The 24236-nt window shown below is 41.3% G+C and overlaps 1 protein-coding gene across 1 annotated transcript; it reads left to right on the top strand.

The window, feature by feature from the left end:
- Nucleotides 1–910: 910 nt before the first annotated feature.
- On the top strand, nucleotides 911–22341 carry LOC146967898 (heparan sulfate glucosamine 3-O-sulfotransferase 6). Its single transcript, XM_085761183.1, has 2 exons — nucleotides 911–1717; nucleotides 20672–22341. The coding sequence occupies exons 1-2, from the start codon at nucleotides 1188–1190 to the stop codon at nucleotides 21288–21290; spliced, it is 1149 nt and encodes a 382-aa protein (XP_085617309.1). The 5' UTR covers nucleotides 911–1187; the 3' UTR covers nucleotides 21291–22341.
- Nucleotides 22342–24236: the final 1895 nt, after the last annotated feature.

Here is a 24236-nt window from a genome sequence, read left to right as displayed (position 1 = left end):
TTCCTGTCTCATTGCTGAAAATATAGATTGGCGTCCTGTTTCCAGAGACGTATGAGGGATTTCATTCCAACAAACCTGACGTGTATGTCTGAAAATGTGTTATGTCTAAATACGTTTATATACTTAACTTGTCGTTAAAGTTTAACATAATAATAATAGGTTGAATAATTTCACCAACAACATTTATCTTTATTGCAAAAGTGGGCGAGGATGGGATGAAAACAGAAACTGATGGTGGTCTGGATCAGTGGATGTTTTACCATAGTTTACAATGGCTTCACACACACACACAGGGAGTAAGGAAATAGAGAAAGCTGATGACACCTGTGTGTCTCCATTGGGCAGGAGTGTAAAGGTTAAATGTGTCCACAGCATGGCTCCGTGGGTCTGTGGGGTCAGGAGGGCTAACAGCAGACAGCAGGTGGCTATAGCCGGCCGTTCACAAGGCACAGTCTGTCCAAGAGACGAACCTGGAGCTCAGTCCAATAATAAGGTTTCCAAATTTGCAGTGAGTTATACGGTGGATGTGGTGATTTAAAGGGGAAATGAAGGGAATTGCATCCTCAGTCTGCAATCAGAAACTAATATCCCCTCTTAATCATGCTCCAAACGTTCCCCTTCTCTTCCAGTGCATTAAATACAATTAAACTAACGACTATGTTTCTTTAAAATTGCTTTCAAAATAAATGTGAGATGAGAGTTTCTCTCTCTGTGTCCGCTCGGAGAGGGCGCGCAGGGGCCTGTTAATTATTTTCTCTGTTATTTCTGAGTCGCGCGGGCTGAGGATGGAAGGGGCGTGTGTTTGATAAACAGGGCGTGGATTTGGCAGCGAGACGGAAAAAGGAGGGGAGGGAGGGAGTGGGGGTGTTGAGGGTTTCCTATAGAGCCGCTGCCAAGGAGCCACGGGAGCGCACAGAAGGCACGGAGCGCAGCGGGATGTAAACTCACAGCACAGGCGTCTCAGCTGAGCCTCGCGGGGACTTATCGCTCAAGTTATCGGGGAAATCTGCAAGTTGTTAACGACCCCCGGGAACCAAGAGGACAGAGGGAGAGAGAGAGATGAGCCGCGGAACATGTGGAGCGCGCCGGACAAGTTCTGCGCCACTTGCCGTTGTGGCACGATGTGTTTAAAGCGCTGCTCCCAGCTTGAGTGAGTTTCTTAAAGACAGTAGTTATGAGCTGCTTTGATGTGCCATGTTTCCTGCGTTGTGTCCTCATGCTCAGGATTGCGACTCATGGGATGTAGTAAATGGAGAGCTGGGTTCAACTTTGGACACCTGAGGGTGCAGTCCAAGCTGTCCTTCTTCTTTACCATGATCATTCTCTTCACTTACCTCTTTTACTGCCTCAACGGATACTGTGACTCCCTGCCCAGGCCCGTGTATGATCAACAAACTAATCTTCAGAATAATAAAGTCCTCATTAGTGATGGACAAGACGCGTCACCGGAGCAGCTCGGCGCCTATAACGCGTCCGCGGTCTCGTTCGTCCGGGAACAGCTGTCGGACTTGTCGAGCAGCGATGCCTCATCCAACAATATCTCTATAGCGAATAACTTCGGCAGCAAAAAGTTTCCTCAAGCCATCATCATCGGGGTGAAGAAAGGTGGCACGCGGGCGCTGCTGGAGTTCCTGCGCATCCATCCGGACGTGAGGGCCGTGGGCGCAGAGCCGCACTTCTTCGACCGCTTCTACGATAAGGGACTGGAATGGTACAGGTAAGAAGTGTTTTCTTTTCTTTTCTTTTCTTTTCTTTTTTTTTGTTTTTTACTTGATGGTGATATAATTAATATCAAAAATCACGACTTTCCTTGTTCGGTCAAACAAAATGCATGGGGAAATGACTGGGGCAGTAATGAAGTGTAAGGGTCAAGGTTCAGGTCAGAAGTCGTGGCCTGAACAGAAGTTGTAGCTGTTCACTGTCACTTCCGTCAGCTGAAACAAGTGAAAGTTAAGTTAAAGCAGAATCCTTTTTAAAGTTCTGTATAAGTGTTTTATTCTTGTTTTTTAATTAAGCGGGTTTATTTGTCAAATGTTACAGACTACATGGTGCCCTTCATTCATCATAAATTCATATTGAATGATACTATTCCTGTTATATTCCTACTGTATGTAGGCTATCTGTTGCATTAGAATTGGTGTTAATAGCAGGCAAGTAAAATCAAAAGGGGCCCCTATCACACAAGTTCTGAATTCTGCTTTTCATCTTCATTGACTTTATTGTAAATTTGCTCAGTAATGAAAAAACATGTAACCTTTCTTTATCTGCAACAGCTACTCACAAAGCATCTGGTGTCTGACTTGCTGATGAGATGGGAGGGTTGTATTTAATTAGGCACATAATGCACATAGGGCGACTCATTGTTTGTTGTGGTTTTTGATGCCACTTCATTAGTATCATGTATCGAAGACATTTGCTTTCCTTTTCTTTTTGGACCAGCCTGGGATCAAATAATAACTTAAAGCAGAAGTAAGCGATCCGGTCGTTTTCGCTAATGCTGCGTTCGAGGCAGGCTTTTGAAATCGTAAATTACAGCTTCAAGTCACAACTTACGACTTTGTAGCATTCCAGGCAACCCACTTGTGTTTTTCCGACCTGTTTTACCTGTGAAAGTCACTATAACGGCCACTCGTAACTTCCGACCCGTGAACTCCTACCAGATCAAACTGATACAACTTCACAGGACGGAAAAACACGAGTCTACGAGTTTCCTTGAACGCACCATAACAGTCCTCGTCCCTACGTCGCCACATTCACGGCGTCCCTTGGCTGCACACACAGCCCTGCATGCCGTTCTCTCTCCTCATTGGATAAAAACTGTAGGATACGATAAATGTTTTCTCCTCGGCTCAGAGCAGAGCAGAGTGACTGACAGACCCGTGTTTCGGTCCAAACACTCTATGTAAGTGATTGCTGTCGGAAGATATAACTATTTAAGACTTATATTAACACAAATATATCACTTACTTCTGCTTTAATGCGGCAAAATCTAAATATACTCAATCCTTTTGCTTCCTCTTTGAGTTTTTCAGTTTCCTTATATTAACCCCAAAAAATATAATAAATAACAAAAACAGCGACTGAACATTATGTTACAATCAGTCCAGCAGAAGTATGTTTCTGTGCCCTCTCATGTATCATTTCATACTGGTATGGCTCCTCTCTTCTCTTCATTAATCTCTCAGCACCAATACGACGCTCTGCTGATAGCTTCCAAGGATGGCAGCACATTCAGTCCCCTGCCAATAAATTGCTGTTTATTGAGCTGATACGCAGCTTCCCTAAGTGTCCGTCTTGGTCCCCCGGGGGCCTCCCTCACTACCAGCCCTCATCACACAGGGAGGGAGGAGGATGGGTCGTAGTAGTGGATGGTGCTGATGCAAAATGACCCCTCCGTGTGGTGGACATGTGATTGTAAGAGGATCAGCCTAAATAAACAGCCCGCATAGAGGTTATTCTAATGAAGCCAAGTCAAAAACAAACGGTTGCTAAGGGCAGCAGCATGTACATCCGTCTTAAATTTAGGCATTTGAAGGAAAAATAAAAGGGATACATGTAAAAGAGTGATTTACGTGGCTGCGGCCAGACGAGGCTTCATATTTCAGTGGATATGACTGGCTCATATGTGATCTGAGAAAAAGAGACAGAGAGGGAGAGAGACGGTGGAGAACCATTACAGAGGAGGAATGAGGGAAAAAAGAGGTCTGGGGAGTAAATGACAGTTTGATAAAGAGATGTGGTGAAGAGAGGGGAGAATGTAGAGGTGTGGCCGAGAAACACGTGCTGAGAGAAAAAGACAGAGAGATGCAGGGCAAGATCAATACCGACGGGTAATGATCGTTTCACGTCAGGCTCAGGTGGAACAGCACTGAGTGACATCAGAGATCAAAGTGTGTGTGTGTGTGTGTGTGTGTGTGTGTGTGTGTGTGTGTGTGTGTACCAATGCTTTCGTTTTCTTATCAGTTAGTGTGATCCAAGGTGTTGGGGCTTCCCTCCAAGCTCAAAGTGTTTGATGCTTATGTGATGAGCTACAATATGCTTCCTGTCGACAGCAGTTTGTTGAGGCAGTTTAACCAAAACCCCTGAGATGAACCACTTTTCATTGATACAAGAAGAAAGAATAAACTCTAATTTCCCAGTCTCCCTGATTACAAAAAGGAACAGGGTTGCATGTCATGACATACAGTAATGTATTTATTTTACCTTTATTTTACCAGGTTGTCCCTTTAGATTAGATCTCTTTTGTGAGGGAAAAAATCCTCATTATAATTTCTAAGGCAACATCTTTTTCCAGTCTTTAGTCTGAAATCCAACGATATTCAGTTTTTAAGATGAGGAAAGCAAATCCACAAATGAAAAGCCTCAATCATAGCATATTCAGGTTTTTTTTTTTTTTTTTGCTTGAAAATTGGCTGAAATACCTCATTATCAAAACAAAAAAGAATTTCTAAGTAACTATTTCCTATCTGTTCTGATCTAATCATCTGTGTCCCTTTATTGTCTTTAGAGTAATCTCATTTCAGTATCAAATGTAAAGGTGAAAATGAAAAAAGGATTTGTTGAGGGTTTTCCAAATGTGAATATTTTACTCAAGCGTGCATGACTTGTCTTGAAAGAGACTTGTAAGGAGATATTTAAGGGAGCAGAGGGGTTGAGGGGGTTAACTGGGGTCAACTGGAAATGTCAGAGTGGTGGTTTCAGGTAGATATGCGGTGTGGGTGGAACAGGGAGTCTGAAAAAACAAACAGCAGGAAATAACACGGCAAAGTATAGGATAGTATGAACTATGTCAACATATAATCTATCTCAGAATTAATTTTCCAACCTGATGCACCCGTCCCGACCCGTCTCACATTTTCCGTCAGGCTTTAGATTTTTTTTTTTATCCTCGTAGCTTTTGAGCAGGAGAGTTACAGAACTCAGTGAGATGCTCAAAGGCAACTCTTCCCTCCAGTTAAATAACTGTGAATCCTCTTGATGCCAAGAACTACTTAGACACTTGTTGCTCGGTGTATTTAGGGTCAAAGTTCGGTTTGGTTAAACTTTGGCTGCACAACCTGCTGGAATCATTGGTTATTCACATTGGCTTGCTTAGTCTCTCTCTTTCTTTCTTTCTTTCTTTCTCTCTCTCTCTTTTACTCACACTCTTTCTTTATCTCTCTTTCTTTCTTTCTTTCTCTCTCACTCTCACTCTCTCTTTCTTTCTATTTTTCTCTCTCTCTCTCTCTGAAATGAATGAATGACTCAATTTCAGTGGAAGACAACTTGTCTTTTTGTGAAGGTTATGGTTAGCCTAGCCATGGGGTTAACCCTTTGAGTAATATGTTAAGTTTTATCACCTAGAGTTATCAACAAAAGATTTTCCTGTTCTGTGAGTGTGAGTGAGATGGTGAAACCAGACTTTCTCTATAGGATCTGCTATTGATGTGAATAGAAATAAAGGTGAAAGGAGCAGCGACCTTTACAAAGTCCCTCTACTGCTTTCTCTTGACAGGAAACTGACCTTACCTTGTACTCATTTAACGCTGACATGACGCGTTCACCTTTTCTTTTTTCCCTTCCTCTTCTATTCTCTTTTGAAGCCATAATGAAACGTGTGTTTTTGCTCGGGCCTAATCCGCTGACAGCTCGTGTCAACACCGTGTGAATTTGACCGGCGTAATGATAGGACAGGCATTAAAATGGACAGCTCAGGGACATGCAGACAGAGTGAGAGGGATTAGGCTCCCAGTCACAGTTAAACAAGGCCTTATGAAGCATTAGTCAACACCTCCGCCACCGAGCCACCCCCTCACCTCGGAGCACTGGTGCGTGATGAGCCTCTCAGTCTTCCTCCACCTCAACATTTAGCACTATAGGGGAAGCTTATTGTACCCATGGGCTGTGTAGTTCACCGGCTTACAGACAAGCACTGAGAGTTATTGACACTTCTCTTATTTTTATACGAGACAGATGTAAATGTTGAAATACGAGCAACCTCTATTCCAAGCAACGCCATCCATGCATTATTACAGCGTGCGTCTCCAGGGGTCCTTCTCCGGGCGGTTGCCAGGGGTTTAAGAGCAGATTGTGGGGGAGTTTGATTAATTTTAAAAATAGAAATTATGATCTGATTTAAAAGTATAGCCCAGCTCTATAAGCAGAAATGCAGTGCTATTTGTTAAAGTACCGGAGCTCACCTACAGTAAGGTGGGGGTTGTAAACTACATTTCTCTCGACGCTCCTCTGCTCTGGTCTTTATAAAAACCTCATCAATTTATAACAGACATTTACACATGTACGGGGGCTTTGTGCGTTTTTCAACATGCACGCATGTTCTATTTGAACAGAATGATGAATGACAGGATATTTTCTATTTTTACTCTTAACTAGTCTAATTAATGATGTAATTCACATGGCCACTGGCAGCTACCGGGCACTTTTAAGGTGGAATGATTTCTTGCGCGTTACTCAGTGCATCTCTGGTGTTTGAAATTCAGTAGCTACGCCGATGACCATGACAACTTTGGCCGTTCATTTGTTTTTATCAGCTCTCTACATCTTAAATATCAATCAAATTATGCGAACTGTACATATTATATATTGTATCATCACTTGAGCGTCATTACGACAGGATTACACCAACCTGAACACCACATCTTATGAACCAAGACCAGTGGTTAAATGGATATTGGGCTATATTTGAAACTGGTAGCTAAACATAATAGATATAACAGATAAAGCTAAAACAGCTAAAAGTTCAGTTAGCCTCAGAGATAAATATTTGATGACACTGTTAGCTAATTGTAATGGATAAACAGACAGCTAAAACTAATATTAGCCTAATGCATAAATTATGTTGAAATATCTAAAAGCATTCTATTTTTTGTCAGTTGTCTAACATCCATTTTATGAGGCTTACAATATCTGAATTTATATAGTGTTAAAATAGCATCCAGTTTGAAAGCAGTTCAAATGAATGTGTTTGAACATGATGCATCGTGTCAACAAAGGGTTACTTGAGGTCATCTGACAGGGCTGTGGGGGTTGCAGAGCTCTGTTCATTCCCTTTGCTCTTCTTTCCCTGGCTCTAATGCATCACCTATCTTAAATCTAAATATTTTTCCTAATAATGCATTTTAAGTATTGATCAACATCCACCTGCTCTGATTTATCCCAGAGCTCCTCGGTGGCTCATGAATAATCAACTCCCATTCGCCGTGCTCCTTTCTTTCATCCTCCTCTGCCCTCCTGCCTATTCCATACTTCCACATATCATATGATGTTATAAAAATATTATTCATTTAGCGTAATTACATGTTAAGTACCCGGTGATTCACATACATCAATTTGAAACAGAACCGTAGCATGCAAAGCCAAAAAAATCATCTGTAACTGGCCTGGAAAGTATCACTTAAACATTTCTTCTCTGTCAGAGCGCTTCATTTCAAAGTGCTGTCTGTGTCTTTGAGCTCGCAGAGAGAGGAGTCTTGGCCTCTGGCTTCAGCTGGTAACCAAGTAAAACACAAGGACATCCTTAAAGGAAGCATTTGGCAAATTGTTTGAGAAAAAAATGCTTATATGTGGAAAAGCCTTGGCTTTGCCATCTGCTGGAAACGATTCTGTGGTTTTGTGGTGGAGAATGAGGGTTTAGACAGCCATGGTGTGCAAGTGAGTGAGTGTGAGCATGTGTGTGTGAGCTCGGATTCATTCACACTGCCTGGGCTTCACCTGAAGTCCACGCCATCCCATGCCCTGCTCTCAGCATCTCTGAGCTTTTTCTTGACACCATAAGTATCCCGCAGACATAAATGTCATTTCCCGATATCGATCACCTAAAACAGGTCCTTTCTATTGATCCCCCTCTCTCTCTCTCTGCCTTTATCACGCTGTTGCAGCAGAAATGAATTAACTTCTGAATATTCAATCTTGTTGACAAGGAGCTGTTACTCCCTTCCACTGCTGACATTTATACCCCACAGTCAGAGTGTTGCTGGAGTGGATTTATTGGCTTGTTCAGGTCACTCAAACTGTGTAATGTAAAGCCACTGGATGAGTTCTCGCCCTTGTTAGAGCCTCTTTCTCTTTTTCTCTCCTTACAGTCAATATTTCTCGCCTCTGTCTCTAAATCTTTCTCCTTATCGACTCATTTCTTTTGCTCATAGCCTCCTCGGTCTGAAGACTCATGTTGTATAATTCAGCTGGATGCTGGATGCACTACCTAGACAGGAATGTCCAGGTTTTATTTCCTGTTAGACTTTTCTACCAATCACAGGGGATGAATTCCTCTCCGCTCAAATTCTTTGGGTATAGCTGCACGTTGCACAGAGACTGACACAGGGGTTTTTGGGGCAAAGAGAGGCTTTCAGGGAAGAATTTGGAAAAATAGGAAATGTATAGATCTGGTTGGATGAAAGGAGCCTTTGTGCGGGAGACAGGCTCCGTTGCTTTGCGAGTATTTGAGTCTGCAGAAGTTCAGGAAGGAAAAACTACTCGCTTACATCCATGAATATGAGCAACACTATCCAGCAAGTCTGTCAGAACTAATAAACAGAACATGACATGTGCTGCTATTTACATGTTGGGGACATTTGTGTCAGCATTAACACAATATGTAAATTAATCTGGGGAGAGTTTTAGGGCATAATCAAACATGACTTGATAAATTGCTGTGGGATAGGTATGGATTTTTAGTCAGTGAAAAAACAGGTCTGACTCAACTCGGTCATTTATATTTTGACAGCTTGTCATTGGTTGACCTTTCCCTTCCCTGCAATGCCGAGTCTCAGCTAGTCAGAAATAATGGAATAAGATGACTGGTGAGAGATGCGCGATAGGAGGATCACTAGAGATGCTATGAATTTCACTGCGCTTCAATCATAGATACACAGCAGAGAAAGAGAGTTTGTGTCATCGCTGTAACAGGTTTTTAATTTCAGTTTCAATTAAGACATAACGCTGTTGCTTTCTTCCAACCACAAACTCAACGAAACCTGGCATCCTTGTTGAGCAGAGAGCAGATAGAGAGACTGCTAGAGATCGGTGAAATTGAAATGACTGATGAGTCACCATATTTAATGCAGCACAGCATAATCGTCCTCTATTCACAACCTGATTCTTCTCAACCTATTTTTTTCTCAATTCTTTGTGTCATCAGCCTTTTATTGTCTTAAATGAGCATGATGGGAAATGAAAAATAAGGACAGGGAAGCTTGTGTGAGGAAAACTGTCTCACTCATGAAGAAAAATATTTCATTCCATGTTAAAATTTCATTTGGATGGGATCTCTTGATCAGAGCTGTTCTTGGCACATATGGCCTTTATTTTTTTATTTATTTTTTTTAGATGGACTTCAAAAGTATCAACCTGTCCTTAAAGTATTGTCTTTATTAATAACATTGATAGTAAAATAGTGAGGGGTAGCCTTGAGAGATGAAAAAGAAGCCAACATGCAAATGCCAAAACTGTAGTTCCTTAAATAGCCACTTGAGGCCGGCTCCAAAAGTGAGTCAATCCCCAGAAACTCTTTTGATAAAATGCCCAGAAAGAGACATGTTTACAATCTGGTACAAAAAAGTTTAGCTCTCTAAAATTAATTTTCTGCATGACAATTTGGGTAAATGTTTATAAAACGCACTCATTTAAGTTGTATCAAGCGTTAAAGTTATGATGGAGTCGGGGGGCCACAGCGAAGCAGCCCACTCTGAGCATAAAACCTACGGGTGATGTCACCGAAGCTACAGTACATCCATCTTACACACAATGTTAAACACTCAGTTACCAGTTTATTAGACACAACTAGTGGAGGTAGTACAGTCTGAGACAACAGTCCTGCAAGACTGAATCCTGCTTTTATGAAGGTTGTAATGTTCAGTTTTAGAAACAAACTGGTGTTTCTGTTATTTTGTCCACCAGTGAGGGTAGGCCGAATGAACACCTCTAAATAAGTATATTGATTTAATAAACTTGCAAAAAAATTATACTGTATATAAAATTATATAATGCTCTGGAAGGGATAATAATTCTGCATATAATGTGGGTATGTGTAAAGTGTGTAACGACATAATATGATGGTCTTCTCTTAATTTATAATTCAAAAATATAAATAGAATATTTTTTCACAACATCATTGAACACGTGTGACAAAATCAGTAAACTGAAGACTGATAAAATGTTTTCCTCTGAAGGCTGCAATTAACATTTATTTTCATGATTATTCTGCAGATTAATTTTACAGTCATTAGATTAACTGTTTGGTCTGTAAAATATCAATGTCAATGTATGTCAATTTCACAAAAGCCCAAGATGATGACTGGGGAAGATTAAATCCCGTTTGGATACTCAGATACTAAAATAGTTGTTCCAGATTTCATGGAGATCGATTTATTGAATAATCAATTTCTTGTTTCATCTCTAAATTACAATATATCCCAGATGAACCTCTGAGGTTTTAATTTGTTTTTTAATTCTGCAGTCTTCAGGATTTTCCCGCTGCTCTACGTGGAAAAAACAAAAGGTTTGTAAAATGACATCAACACACTTCTCAGATTATGTCAATAACATTTATATTGCAGCTGTTTGGTTGTGTCTGATAGAAGAGTTACTCCTCTGTCTGGAGAGGCAGGTAATGTCTGACTGGCTGACTGGGTTAAAGGGGAAGGGGGTGGGTAGGTATCGTGAGAACCTGGAGAATCCCCCGCAGGAACACGCCTTTCTTTGTCAGCTTATTAAACCTCCCTACAAAATCCCCATCAGCTTGATTTAACCAACTTAGAAGAATTGGTTAATTGTCGCTGATGTCTGCGCTGGTTTCGGGAGGAAATTAGATTAATTATGCCTGAAACTCTGGCACAGAGCGCTGGAGCTGAATTCGAGGACAAGCAAAACATCAAACAAGACAGGGCAGTGGGAGGACATCTGGAAACCAACACCAGCTCCTAGCTGCTTCATGTCCATCCAAACTCTGCCGTGCCCTGTATATATTGATGTGTGTGTAAACGGAGCCAAGGCCTGCTGAGTCCACTCTGTTGAGCCTGATAGATGGCACTAATAGCAGACCGCTGAATGGACTGTTTCCAGTTGTAAAAGCCGCGCCTCTGCCAGCACTGATTTCCGTTTTTCAGCTTAAGACACTGCTAACAATGAGCTACAGAAACCACAAGGAGCGGCGAGGCCCGAGCTGCTCGGAAGTGGGTTTTCATGATCGGACAGTATCGGGTGTTCTTATTGGTCGGGACCTGGGGAGTTGCCAGATTAGCAGGAGTCCATATTGAGTCGATTACAGTGTTTCTGAGGTGTGTGTGTGTGTGTCCCCCATGTGTGTATGTACTCTGTGAGCTGTTTAATTAGTGAAAACATGGTTGTGTTTTCTGTCGCCTGTGCTGAGTCAGAGGATAGAGGGTAAACATTACAGTATGTACACATTACCTCATGGTTAATCTTTAACTGGGGTAAATCTGTTTGCACTGCAGGTGAAAAGATAAGAAACAGCTGTTTAGTTGGGTATGGATGTCATGAAAAGTGTGACACAACAATACATCATAATATTTAGATTTTTAAGTATAAGGATATATTGTATTTTAATGTTACTTATTGTAAAACAATACACCATACAGTTTTATCTTTTCACTTATTCATGTATAAGAAAACATGTAGTCTATCATGTGTTTTTTATTTATCATATCTACTGTATGTGAGTATATGTGAAAAGTTTCTTTTAGTGTAGATGAAGACTTTCCTATCTTCAAATGCAGTTTTAGTAAATTCAAAATGACCAGATATCTTAAACACTTGTTGATATAAATATGTTCTCTAGAGTTGAGGCTAATATAATTTCCTTTTTTATTTTGTCAAAAAAATGAATCATTTGGTGCATAATCAGGAAATAATGTCCACACAGGCCTCACCCCAATCAAGATGACATTTTTAAATGTATCATTTTTCCAAACAAAACTCCAAAAATGTAAATATCTTCAGTATGAAATTACAGAAATTCAATCCAACCTGCAAATAATCATATCTGATCAATCAGAACCAGTGAATTTGTTTAAATTACTTCAATGAATCTGAACTTATTAGCCAACAAGTCATGTCAGCTTTAATGTTCTCATACCGAAGTATGAAACTCCCCCTGACCAATATTACATTTAAATTACCATTCACCTAAACTGAACCGAGCTCACATTCACTTCCAGCTCATCACACCATCTTACCAACAGCCCAGTTATGTAACCGTGGTGACATTACAAAAACCATCCTTCTGTAATCTGCCCGTCTCTCCACATCATCAGTGCGTCCAGCCTGCGTTCAGGGGACTGGACAAAGACAGGGTGGGGCCCCCCCGCGGCCCCTCGCAGCTCAGCGATAAAGCCACACAAGTAGGCCACTGTGGGCCCGGCAGGAACTCCACTGGAGATTTTCCCATTTGATAACTCAGAAGGGGTGGAAGCAATCTGCACACACACACATGTACACATTTCCTTACACTTGCACATATGGACACAAACACATACACTGGGGCACACAGCTTTATTTTGTCATTACAAGTTGTTAGACTATCATAAGACATAATCACTGCATCCTCTCTTCCTGTTTGTCATTTCCTCGCCATTTTTCTCGCTGTCTCTGCGTCTGAGATTCGTCTTTTCCTTCACTTCCTCTTGTTTGAATTTTAGTTACATCCTCAGTGATGGTGCCGTTTTTTCCTTCTCAGCAAGAACGTGAATAGGCATATTTCCCAAAAGCCTCTGTTTTAAGATAAATTACCGTGTTACATCAGTCATCAAAGGCTGCACGCTAATACCACCGGTTCAAACAGTCAGTAGCTTTAAGATCTTCCTCTGTCATTAGGGCTGCCCTGGTTTCTCAGAGGAAACTCTGACTGACTACTTCTCACTCACTCATCGCTCTCAGAGCCCTGTGATGTCTCTATTAACTGTTACGCCTCTATTTTTCCCCTCAGCTAGACACATTCTTCAGCTCTTTCCTACCGACCTACCCCAGTGATGCAAACCTCCTCGGCAAAAATACTCCTCACCACCCGGGCGCGTCTGCCAGACGGTAACCTTCGGACTGTGTAATAGTCCGCCACACACATGCTGAAGTGGGGATGCAGTAACATGAAGCGTGGGCAGTATGGGTTTATGTAATGCAGATATTGTGTAAAGGGCTGATGTATAAGAACTTGTAGCAATATTCAGTCTCCAGATTTTTTTTTTTTTTTCTTTAGTCCTTAAGGCATAGATGGTTCCCACCTGATTTTTCCTCTTCTTTACAGGAAAAACCTGTGAAACCTCATTTAGCAACAAAAACCAGATACTTATCATGAATTACTTTAGCCCTAAAATCTACTTTTGGCAGCCTAACAACTTGAAAAAAAATAAAAGTTAAAATATCCCAGAAAGAGGTTTTCAGTTTTTTTTTTGTTTTTCATAGAAATGGATACATTTAACGAAAGGTTACAGGCCAGCAACATCATCCAACTAATGCAATGGCTCACCTCCAACAGACACAAAGAGAAGCACTACTTTACCTCCTCTTTTATTGAGTTGCTTACAGTCCCCGCTGACTTGTAATCAGCCCACAGAAGCTGCTCAGCTCTGTATTTGCCATCAGTAATAACAAGCCTTTGCCTCCGCACAGCAGCTTTTACAGATCTTTGAACACACACACGCAGACTTTACGTGTCTTCGTATGTCCCTCTGTAGTGGTCAAGGATGTCAATGTGTTTTAAAATTCCTTCACACATGTCAAATGTATTCATAACAGTCTCACTTTGAAGGATACAGTAGAGGCCAAGTGGAGACTTTGAAGTCGGAGAAAAGTGGAGAGAGGAGAGGAGAGGAGGAGATGGAAATGGAGGGATCGAGGAAGGAAAAGAGGGGGAAACGCAGCATGTATGAAAAAGAGAGCTGTAAATGATGACATGTTGCATTACATGATCCCCCGTGATCCCCTGGTGGTCTCTGAATCACAACCATCTGCCTCTGACCTTCAGGGTAGAAGAGTGTATTAGCGTGCAGTGCAGGCTGGTGGGGATTTAGAGGGTCCAGGAGTCTGGACCAGCAGGGCCAGTACAGATCACAGCTTTCAGAGCTCCCAAACCCTGGGACCAGAGGGAAACTTCCTAACCCAGAAACACCTCCCTCATCTCCGCCACACACACACATACATATACGCACACACGCAAACACACACAAACTGCTCCCAGATGTGGATCCATCCTGTGGAAGGAATATTCGGATGGTTGCTGTGAGAATGTGTGTGTTTGTCATAGCAGAAGGCAGAGAGAGAGAGTAAGATGGGTGGTGTACAAACAGAAATGAAAATGGCTTATGTGTGTGCTTCCCACTGGAAAGGCGATAATAGCCGCTGTGTTTACAGAACCTGCAGGTGTCCTTTTTTATTTGGAAATACACACACACACATTTTCGAAAAACTGGGTAAACTCTACAGAGGAAGAGCGGAGTGGTTCTCTTATGTCCTCAGGATCATTTTACAACTTAACGTCCTTTGTACATTTACATCTTTTGGCCTAGTTTGGTTCACAGTCTACCATTTCTAATACGATTGAATTTATATCCCAATTTAATGTATAATTTAATGCATCTATGAAAAGAGATGAATAAAAAATTGAGTAGCCTATTGCACTTGCATATATTTAGGACACTTGGCAAAGACTTTTTTTTTTTAAAGGAAGATCAAACACTAATCCATCACTTTTATTTCCTTCTAAATCTAAATCTGGATACACTTAAAGCCCCTGTACGGAGCTTTTAACTGGATACGCAAAAGTCTCTGGTTTCTGCTGATGTGTCTCTGTTACTTACAACAGCAAATGAGCCCATCAGTGTGAAGATACGCTGTTTCTAAGTAGTCTAATTCTATACCTCTGGAAGGCATGGTCGGGTCGGACCACTGACGAAATGATACGAATAGATACATTACGCTGCTAAAAAAAAAAAAAAAAAAAAAAGCAAGTCTTCTTTCCGACGTTTCCGAAACAAATCTACACGCACCGGCCAGACAAACGTCTTCATGACAGTGGGAAATGCAGTCTTCATTCCGCCGCTTTCGTCCACAGGGGCCGCCAAAATCAACACTAAATGTACAGGGGCTTTAAACTGTATGTTTAAAATGAGTGAGGTGGCCCTTTAATCACATCACATACTGTAGTGTGAAATCAGTTAGCATCCAAAAGCTGGGGTAGTTCTCTGTTAGCAGGACAAGTTCATCTTTAGCTTCTTCTTCTTTTTTCTTTCTCCATCATGATTGGATTTAGTGTGATGGCAAAGAGAATTCCCAAGATGTCTTTTAAAAATTCAAATTTTAAGCAGTTTTGTCATAGTCAGAGAAACTAGATATCTTTGCTAACACTAACTGTGGCTATCTCACCACTAGCCACCTTTAACTCCATATAGCTGTCTCTCTGTGGCAGAAGGTAAGCCAGAGTGCAGACTGCGGTCTGGCCTGGTTTTTAGCTCCATTTCATTGTTACTGCAATTTCTGCACAGTGTTTTATGGAAATTGTACATTTTCTGTGCCACATTCATTTTTTATTTAGTAAAAATGTCACAGGAGTCTGCTATTAACTCAATTGTAACCAAATTTAGACTATAGTTACCTCAACTTGGATTTTAGGCCAGGCGTGGAAAATGCTGTTCTAATAATGTTTGTCTATTGCATCCACATAAAGTAGCTCTTGCTCCTCCCCTATTGGTTTTTTTTGATGAGGTCACTATACACAGGTCACTCCTGAATCCTAAACAGTGGCCTATTAGCCCAGAGTCCTTTAAACAGGCCCTAATAAAGCTCAGCCCACCCACACTGACCACAGCTAAATGTGTGTTTCAAGGGCCTGGACACATTCGTACGCACAGATAAACGCACATCTGCGCACTTTCAGCTCGACCACATTCCTGCTCCAGATGCTAACAGTGAAGTTGAAGGTGTGATGAAAACAAACATCAGGTCACTAGGTTTTCCCCAAACACTCTTTTGGAAACCATTCAGAGGCCTGATGTTGGCAGCATCATACACATCAGCTGATATCAGATTTTTTTAAAAAAAAGAAAAAAAAGAACAAACACTGCGTTTTCATCTTCGTGAGAGAAAAACAGATTAGATGCTTCTGAATCGCAGCTCCAGGTTAATGAGAAGATTTCATGCCATCTTAAGCTGCTGCTGTTTTTCTTCCCTCCATCTGTGCTCTTACCTCCCTTTCCCTCTTTCCTTTTATTCTCTCCCTCACTTTGCCTTGTTCCTCTTCTTCTCCTCCTATTCCCTCTCTGTTAGAAGCCCCCTGTCCTCCATCCTTGTAACCTCCAGTGTGTGGCCTCCTCCCGGGCTTTCTTTTAGTAGCCAGGCTGCTCTGTGATTACAGGCCTGTGGTCCAGAATGTAAACATGATGTCAATGGCAGCACCACTCAACCTTGCATGGAGCACTGTGGCTTCCACTAGACTGATTGGATAAAACTAAACATCCATTATAGTGCTAGGGACTCGCTAACACAATACCAAACATGCAAACAGACCGGCACCTCAGTTGTTTCTGCTTTCAGATCTGGTTGTGGGCAGTGGATGTCACTGCCTGCACCCATAGGAAAATACAAAAACTTGTTACCCTGCATGTTATCCTCCATCTTTTTTTTTCTCTTTTTTTTCTTTGTTACCAATAATTAGTTTTTGCTCTCATATATACAAAATATAGAATATTATGTAGGTTTCTCCAGGGAGACAACCCATGTTTGATGTTTCCACAACTTGAAACGTCAACAGCAAACGTCAGTTTTTAGTTGCGGTCCCTTTAGAGCCTAGAGATTATGTCAAGAGCCACTAACATTAAAGTGTCACACAGAGAGAAATTTATCATAAAAGATCAAAACTCCCTCCCAGACAGTAATATTAAGGGACCCAAGTGAATTGCAGCCAAAAAAGATGGTGATGAAAGGATGCAACTCTCCTTTTTTTCTGCACTGATATTCATTTGATGGCTCAGACATGTTCTCTGTGGGGGTGTTGAGAGTCGTTCTGGGAAATAGGAAAGAAAGGTAGGAGACAACCTAAGGAGAAGTAGATGCAGCAAAACAACTTGCAATTACCACAAAATCACAGATTGATGACACATGGGAGTAACAGTATCCAAGGGTGGAATTTCCTCCCAGAGTTGTTAAACTTTCCTTGGATCCAAATGAGAAATTTAGCTTCTTTTTTCTGAGACCCAGATTCATAAAAACTATATTACCACTTACATCATGTGGTGACAGGCTCAGAGACTTGGCTTCAGGGCACTAGGTTGTAGCTTTCACTTTGGCCTAAAATGCTCATTGTAATACATCCATCGATGAAGAGGCGAGCCAAGCAGAATTGTTTTTCTAAACTTTTCTCCCTTTTGGTATTTGCTGTATTTTTCTCAGTTTTGTTTTGTCCCAGCCCTGTAATACAACTTAGAGGTTTCTTATGAATACCATAAGTTGTGTATTTGGTGTTACCCTCGTAACTCCATGCCAGGGGACATGCCGGACTTGGAGCTGAGTGTGTGTGTTGGATCAGAGAAAGAGGGGAATGGAGTCGGCTCCATCACCACACACCAGAGCTCAGAGCCCCATAAGCCCTTCACTTACAGACCAACCACGAAGACTCCGACCCAACCGTCACCACATGCCTGCTGAGGAGGGAGGGGGAAGCATGGAAATTAGCTGAGAGATCTTTCACAGTTGCAACACTGGCATTCCTCACTGCTTAGATTTCTATAACGCAAACTGAAATTCGAGGCGTATTTTCAAACTCAATGGTTCGGCTTTCTTTTTTTTTCTAAAGAGAGGAAAATTGGCAGGATATTTTTCACAGCGGAGGTTATTAGATTCCATTTTAGCGTTACAGTAGCATTTGAATGAAATAAATGACACAAGACAAATAGGTTTTCCTTTCCCTCCCATTTCCCTTGTTTTATATACAATCTGCTCTGGCACGTTATACAGACCCTCAGTCAAACATAGGCTTCAGTCGGGGTTTGTTGAACTTTCTGAGGTACTACTACGTCTTCACAGCCTCTGAGTCATCTAAGTAGGGGTGAAGATCAAGAGGAAAAGGGCAGCCCAGTTGTCTGAAAGCCAAAGTGTGCCTAGAATACCTCAACCACTGATGATAATAACAATCACAGGGCCAAAGGCAATAACCAGGACTGAACGAGAACACATGGCATGCCATGTTATGGGTCTTTTGCCTGCTGTTTCTGTTGGTATCGCTAATGCGACTAGTGCAGCCAGACATTTAACAAATGAAAAGATCATTCCAGCCTATACTGGCCAGGTTTGGACGGTATTACTGTCACAGTTACAATGGCACTGCACTCAGAAATGTAATCGCGAAGATCTGGGAACATGGTGACATCACTTACAACAAAGTCAGATGTGGAAAAAACAGGTGGTCAAATGATCAGAGAGGTTGTAAACAAGCCAGAAGTCTCACCAGATTATCTAAATCGCTTCACTCAGATGGATTTTTTTCTTTCAAAAAAAGGTTTGGCTCGAAGTGTCTGATTGTCTGACTGCTCGTGTCTCTTGTCCAGACTGACTTCTTTTTCTTGTTTTTCCTGTTCCTACTTTTCCAGATGTCGGCAGCGAGCCTTTTTCACAGACGACGCTCTGACATGTTAGAGTATAAAAGGCACAGGTGCCTTTAATAAAGTTAACGATGGCCCCAAATTGTATGAACTGCTTCAGTTCCATTGTACATGTTGGCTCTCTGTCACACTCTCGTGGCTTTGCTGGGACACTTGAATAGCACAGAGCCATCGTTAAGGTTATTAGTAACACCTGTGTTTTCCTCATATCACAAGTCAAAGTGTCTGCTGTGAAAAATCCCTATAAACTTTGGGACCAATAAAAACGATGGCCAAGGTACAAAAATAGTCATAATAAATCCGTATTATTCTTAACACTCTTAATCCACATGTAGTAACTTCACAGTTGTCTTGTTTTCATATGGTGTTGTTATCTGGCTGTCCAACATTAGCCACTGTTAAATCTACAGCCTGAAATTACCTTTGTTTTGTTCCTATTAGAGGGTGTATGTAGCTCTCAGCTGTTAGGAGGGACTTCTGGGAAGCTATATGTGCTATTACTGGGGGCTAACAGTAAGTTAGCTAGCAGCTGGTGTTCAGTAAATACACCCAACCAGCACTGGCTGCTTGTTTTGGCTTGTTTCTATGTTTAATTAAGGTTGTGGAGGAGTTGTAGTTAACACACTGTGACATTGTGTCATTTTGGCTGAACTACAGGGACCGGACAATTAACATGTTGAGGCTTAATGACTGAGTGCTTGATCAAATTACACCATTGGCTGAGTTTTGGAGGAACTTTCCCTATTGGTTATAGTGTAGAGGTCTTTGTCACAAGAAATACCAACTTCTTGAATGAAAAAGTACTGACAAACCTGGCAACTTTTGTACCAACGTTATATTTTCCAGATATAAACTCCTCAAAAATTCAGTCAATCATTTCTCCCCTCTAATAATACCAATTGGTGTTGCATTTTATATAATTGAAAAGCCTGATTAGTCACCTTTACAACAAGGTACAACTTGTAAGAATCCTGCATTGGTGGAATGAGCAATACAGCTAAACGTTTGAGTAGCGCCCCCAAAAAATGTGCTGTGATGACTGAAATAATGTTTCCAAACTTTTTCTGAGGAGTTTATATTATATTTTATTTGATGTGACTGAGTCCTGATCTTCCTTTCTGAATGATCACTTTAAGTTAATATATTAAAAATTACAGCACACCCGTTATTTTTTATGTATGCATTTGGTGATCACATTTTTCATACTTGTCCCACTGTCTGACAGCAGATACAGAAAAACATATAGAGTACATCTTTATTGGGATATTTGGTTGTATTAAAAATGTTGTACTGTATATGTGAGCACAAAGAGTCAAGACACAAACAGATAAAGGGCTGAAACCAGCTGACACTAGGCAAAATGCAAATAGCAACAGCAACAGCACCACTGGGTGTTTTAATGAGAAATAGATTGAATTTTTCAAGTAAGTTATACTGTTTATATAATGTGACAGAGATTAGTTTGTAGTGCGCTTAAATGGGGAGAACAAGGAATTAAAGTAAAAAATATAGCAGCAGCAACTTTTCCAACTCCCGCTCTAAGACTACAAATACTAGCAGCGTGACAGTTATGTGGCTATTATATCTGTCCTGTGGGATGCTCCCCCAGCACCGAGGAGCAAAGGGAAGAACAAGAGGAGAGCGAGAGTCCATGAGCCAGTTTAGGAGGAGGCAGTGGATGAGAGGAAATTACATTTCTGAGGTTAATATAGCCTTGTGGTTTTCCTACAGTAGCCATTCACAGACGCTCTCCCATTCTGCACTGACATGGTCACTCCATCAATGCCAGCAGCTAATGTCATGTTTATCTCCCTCTAATCACAGATTTAGCCCACTAATTACAAACCGAAATCAAAAAGCCTCCAAGGCAAAAGAGGCATCATCACAGGAATGTACTGAGAATTATGAGAATATTAAAAGAATGTATTCATTTTTTCTAATATATGGATGTTATTTTTGTAACATCAGGCACATGTTGGCATTTTTTCAACCATAACCTCCTGGAATGTTTAGAGTACAGTTTTATTAATAGCTGTCTCCCCCTCTGTCTGTCTTTCTCTTTCATCCAGGAACCTGATGCCTCGTACACTGGAAGGTCAGATCACCATGGAGAAGACCCCTAGTTACTTCATCACCAAAGAAGCCCCTCGCCGCGTCTTCTCCATGAGCCGCCTCACCAAGCTCATCGTGGTCGTGCGTGACCCCGTGACCCGGGCTGTTTCTGATTACACCCAGACTCTGTCCAAATCTCCCGGACTCCCGTCCTTCCAGAACCTGGCCTTCCGTAACGCCACCACAAGACTCATCGACACGTCTTGGAGCGCCGTGCGCATCGGCATCTACGCCAAGCATCTGGAGAACTGGCTGCGCTACTTCCCGCTCTCACGCTTCCTCTTTGTGAGCGGCGAACGCCTCGTAACGGACCCAGCCGGCGAAATGGGACGGGTCCAGGACTTTCTAGGACTCAAACGTGTGGTGACAGACAAGCACTTCTATTTCAACCAGACCAAAGGTTTCCCCTGCTTAAAGAAGCCAGAGGGGAGTAGCAGGCCGCGCTGCCTGGGGAAGTCAAAGGGCAGGCCCCATCCCCAGATCCCCTCTGAGGTCTTGCTTAGGCTCAGAGATTTCTACAGACCCTTCAATCTCAAATTCTACCAAATGACTGGCCACAATTTTGGCTGGGACTGAATGGCTACTCACCAAAGCCCCTAAAAAAAACTTTTAGTAGCCGACAGGGATGTCTTGAAGAAATTGTGTGTTACCAAAGCTTTTACTGTACAAAGTATTTTCTTCATTTTCCATTTCCTGAAATATGAATACAACAAATGCTCCTGACTTTCTCTAGGTTTACAACAACCAGGCTGACAAAGTATGTGAGAGATTCACTCCTATAGTAGAAAGCCCTGGTTGTGGCGACAGTATGACGGCTGCAAACCAGATTAAAGCATGCTGCTGGTTTGTTTAAAAACTGGAACTTTTGCCACCACAAGTGTCCGAAGTATGCTTATAGCTCTCATTACTGTCCAAAAACACTTAACAGCACAATATCTTTATGGGGAAAAAGCCCAGAAAGAAGCCAATGCTGCAAAGATATGTGCCTAAAGTTAAACTACATGGCAAAAAAAAAAAAAAAAAAAAACATAACAGGCCTTGACAGCCAGGCAAAGCTACAATAAACCAAATGACACGTTGGCAATTTAAGAGGGACACAGGATTTCTGTTTCTGAAGAAACAGAATCCATACGCTTTGTATGGATTCTGCACAATAGTACAATCTAAAACGACTGTAAATATTTGCTGTTGAGACATAAATGAATCATTCAGAATCACTTATCATCAGCATTGTCCAGTTTACTTTAAAATGTGTTTTTTTCTGTCAGTGCAAGCTCTTTTCTGGGACTTTTTTAAAGGAACAAAGGCATAGTAAAAACAAAAATAAGTCTGGTACTGGTGTGAAAGGTTACTAGACATGTACAACAGTCCACAATGTGCTGTAAATTTGCTGTTATTTACTGTAAGTTACCAATCCAAAATGTTCTTTACAGACCACACCCTCATCTGTGATTGTTGTCTACTTCATGTCCCACTCAAACTCACCTCCACAAATGGTACTTACATGCAACTGTATATTTCCAAAAGCCTAATTTATAAGATGACAAACTATTGTTGAGATGTTTACTCTGTGACTTTTGTATTTGAAATTCTGCTGGAAATTCTGAGTAAAACTTTTATTCTGAAACATGTGTTATGCAGTTGTTTTGTTTTTTCTTTCCTCAAAAACCACTCAGTTCATCTTGTTTTTATTCCAAACAAACCAATATTGCTGCTGCAAGGAATGCAAAATACATCTGTTGGGCAGATGATTTCTTTTCCTGGAAGAGACCTACCAGATACTGATTAAAAAACAAAATGTAGTCTGCCACTATTGATTGATTTCAGGGGATCATTTATTTGCTGACACTGTTAAAATGCCGTGGATTGTTACCTTAATCTTTAACCTTTATCATATTTTAAAATCAAGTGTTTAACGAGCATATACAGCATAAACAAGACTTATATGAGAAGACTGATATAACTAACTGTGTACACTATAGTCAAAAGTTTGGACACTCTTTCTTTATTTTTATTACTTTCTACATTGTAGATGTAATCGATGAAGGAACAGTATTATGTAGTCAACACAAAAGTGTTAACTGTCACCTGACCTAAACCCAACTGAGATGGCTTGGACCACAGAGTGAAGGCAATACTGCCAACAAGTCATCAGCGCCTCTAGAACTCCTTCAAGACTGTTGGAAAACCGTTCCAGGTGACAACCTCATGATGATGACAGAATCAAAAGTGTGTAAAAAGCTGTCATCAAAGCAAAAGGTGGCTACTTAAAAAAAATCAAATATATAAAACATATTTACATATTTATATCAATTTTTGACTGGTAGTTAGTGTATAGTAACTCTATAGTAGCCTACTGTACATATACATATATGAGGCTACAGGTAGCTTACCTTAGCAAGAAGACAGCTTTGACTTTGACTTTCAGGTTAAATAAAATTGCCCAGCATCACTCAAATGTCAGTTTCATGCTTTAAGAAAAAGAGTCTTATCTGGGATTCCACTGAGTTGTAACCAGCTAATTAATTCAGTATGCCGTTACAAGACACTTAAGACAAGAGCAAGAAGGCCTGCTACAGTTTACAACTACGTTAACGATGTTCAGAAGGCAGCCATGTTGAAAAAATTAACAAGACTTGCCTGTGTGGTCTAAGGAATGGTTTGACATTTTAGATGAGAAGATTGATACCACTCATGTTTTTACACTAATTATGAAGCCACAGCCAGTAGCTGGTTAGCATAGCTAAGGCTTGAAAAATACAAAACAGTTTGATACGGCTAGCCTGGTTGTGTCTGACGATGAGAACATCTGCCCTCCAGTGCTTCTAAACTTTACTAATTAGCCTGTTAAATCTTGTCCTTTTTCCTTCCAATTGCTCCTCAGACAGAGCTGAGTTAGCTTAATCCTGAGATAACTGCCAGGCTGTTGCCTTCTATTGCACAGACAAGTAGTGGTATCAGTGGTATTGATCTGCTCTCCCTACTCTTAGCAAGAAAGCACATTGGTGTAGTATATCCCCAAATGTTGGGGAAAACTTTTCCTGTCATGCATAAGTGAGTTTGTAGGGAGTGCATAGTGGACCGGTAGCCTATGATGGTGGGGTTATATGGCTGTAGGGGCTAAATTTGAAGCTTACACAGGAGAGAGGCTTTTCTGATGTGTAAGCAATCAATTCACCAGTGTGATTGGTGACCTTTGGGGAATGGCAATCTTTGACCTCCTCGCTCCCCCTTGACCTGTGAGCCTGGTCGTCATAAACTGCTGACCGCCACCACCACCACCGAGCTGGTTAATGGAGTCGCCTCTCATGAGCTATGAGCGTGGATGCATGCTCTGAGCTTGCGCACATGCACAAGCTCGTGCACAAACAAACACATACACAGGCATAGAACAACTCCTCCCTGATCCATTAATATTGCATTCTCAACCTCTAGGACCTCCACTGAAGGGAGATGGTCTGGATCAATAACTGCCTGTTTAGTTTATAGGCAGTGGGGATATGTGCTTATGTGTACCATGTC

Source organism: Trachurus japonicus, chromosome 19, assembly GCF_045865225.1.
Source record: "Trachurus japonicus isolate A0001 chromosome 19, Traja_1.0".
NCBI classification, from domain to species: Eukaryota; Metazoa; Chordata; class Actinopteri; order Carangiformes; family Carangidae; genus Trachurus; species Trachurus japonicus.
Note: the sequence above shows the minus strand (reverse complement) of the source record. Positions and strands in the feature narration are given on the sequence as shown.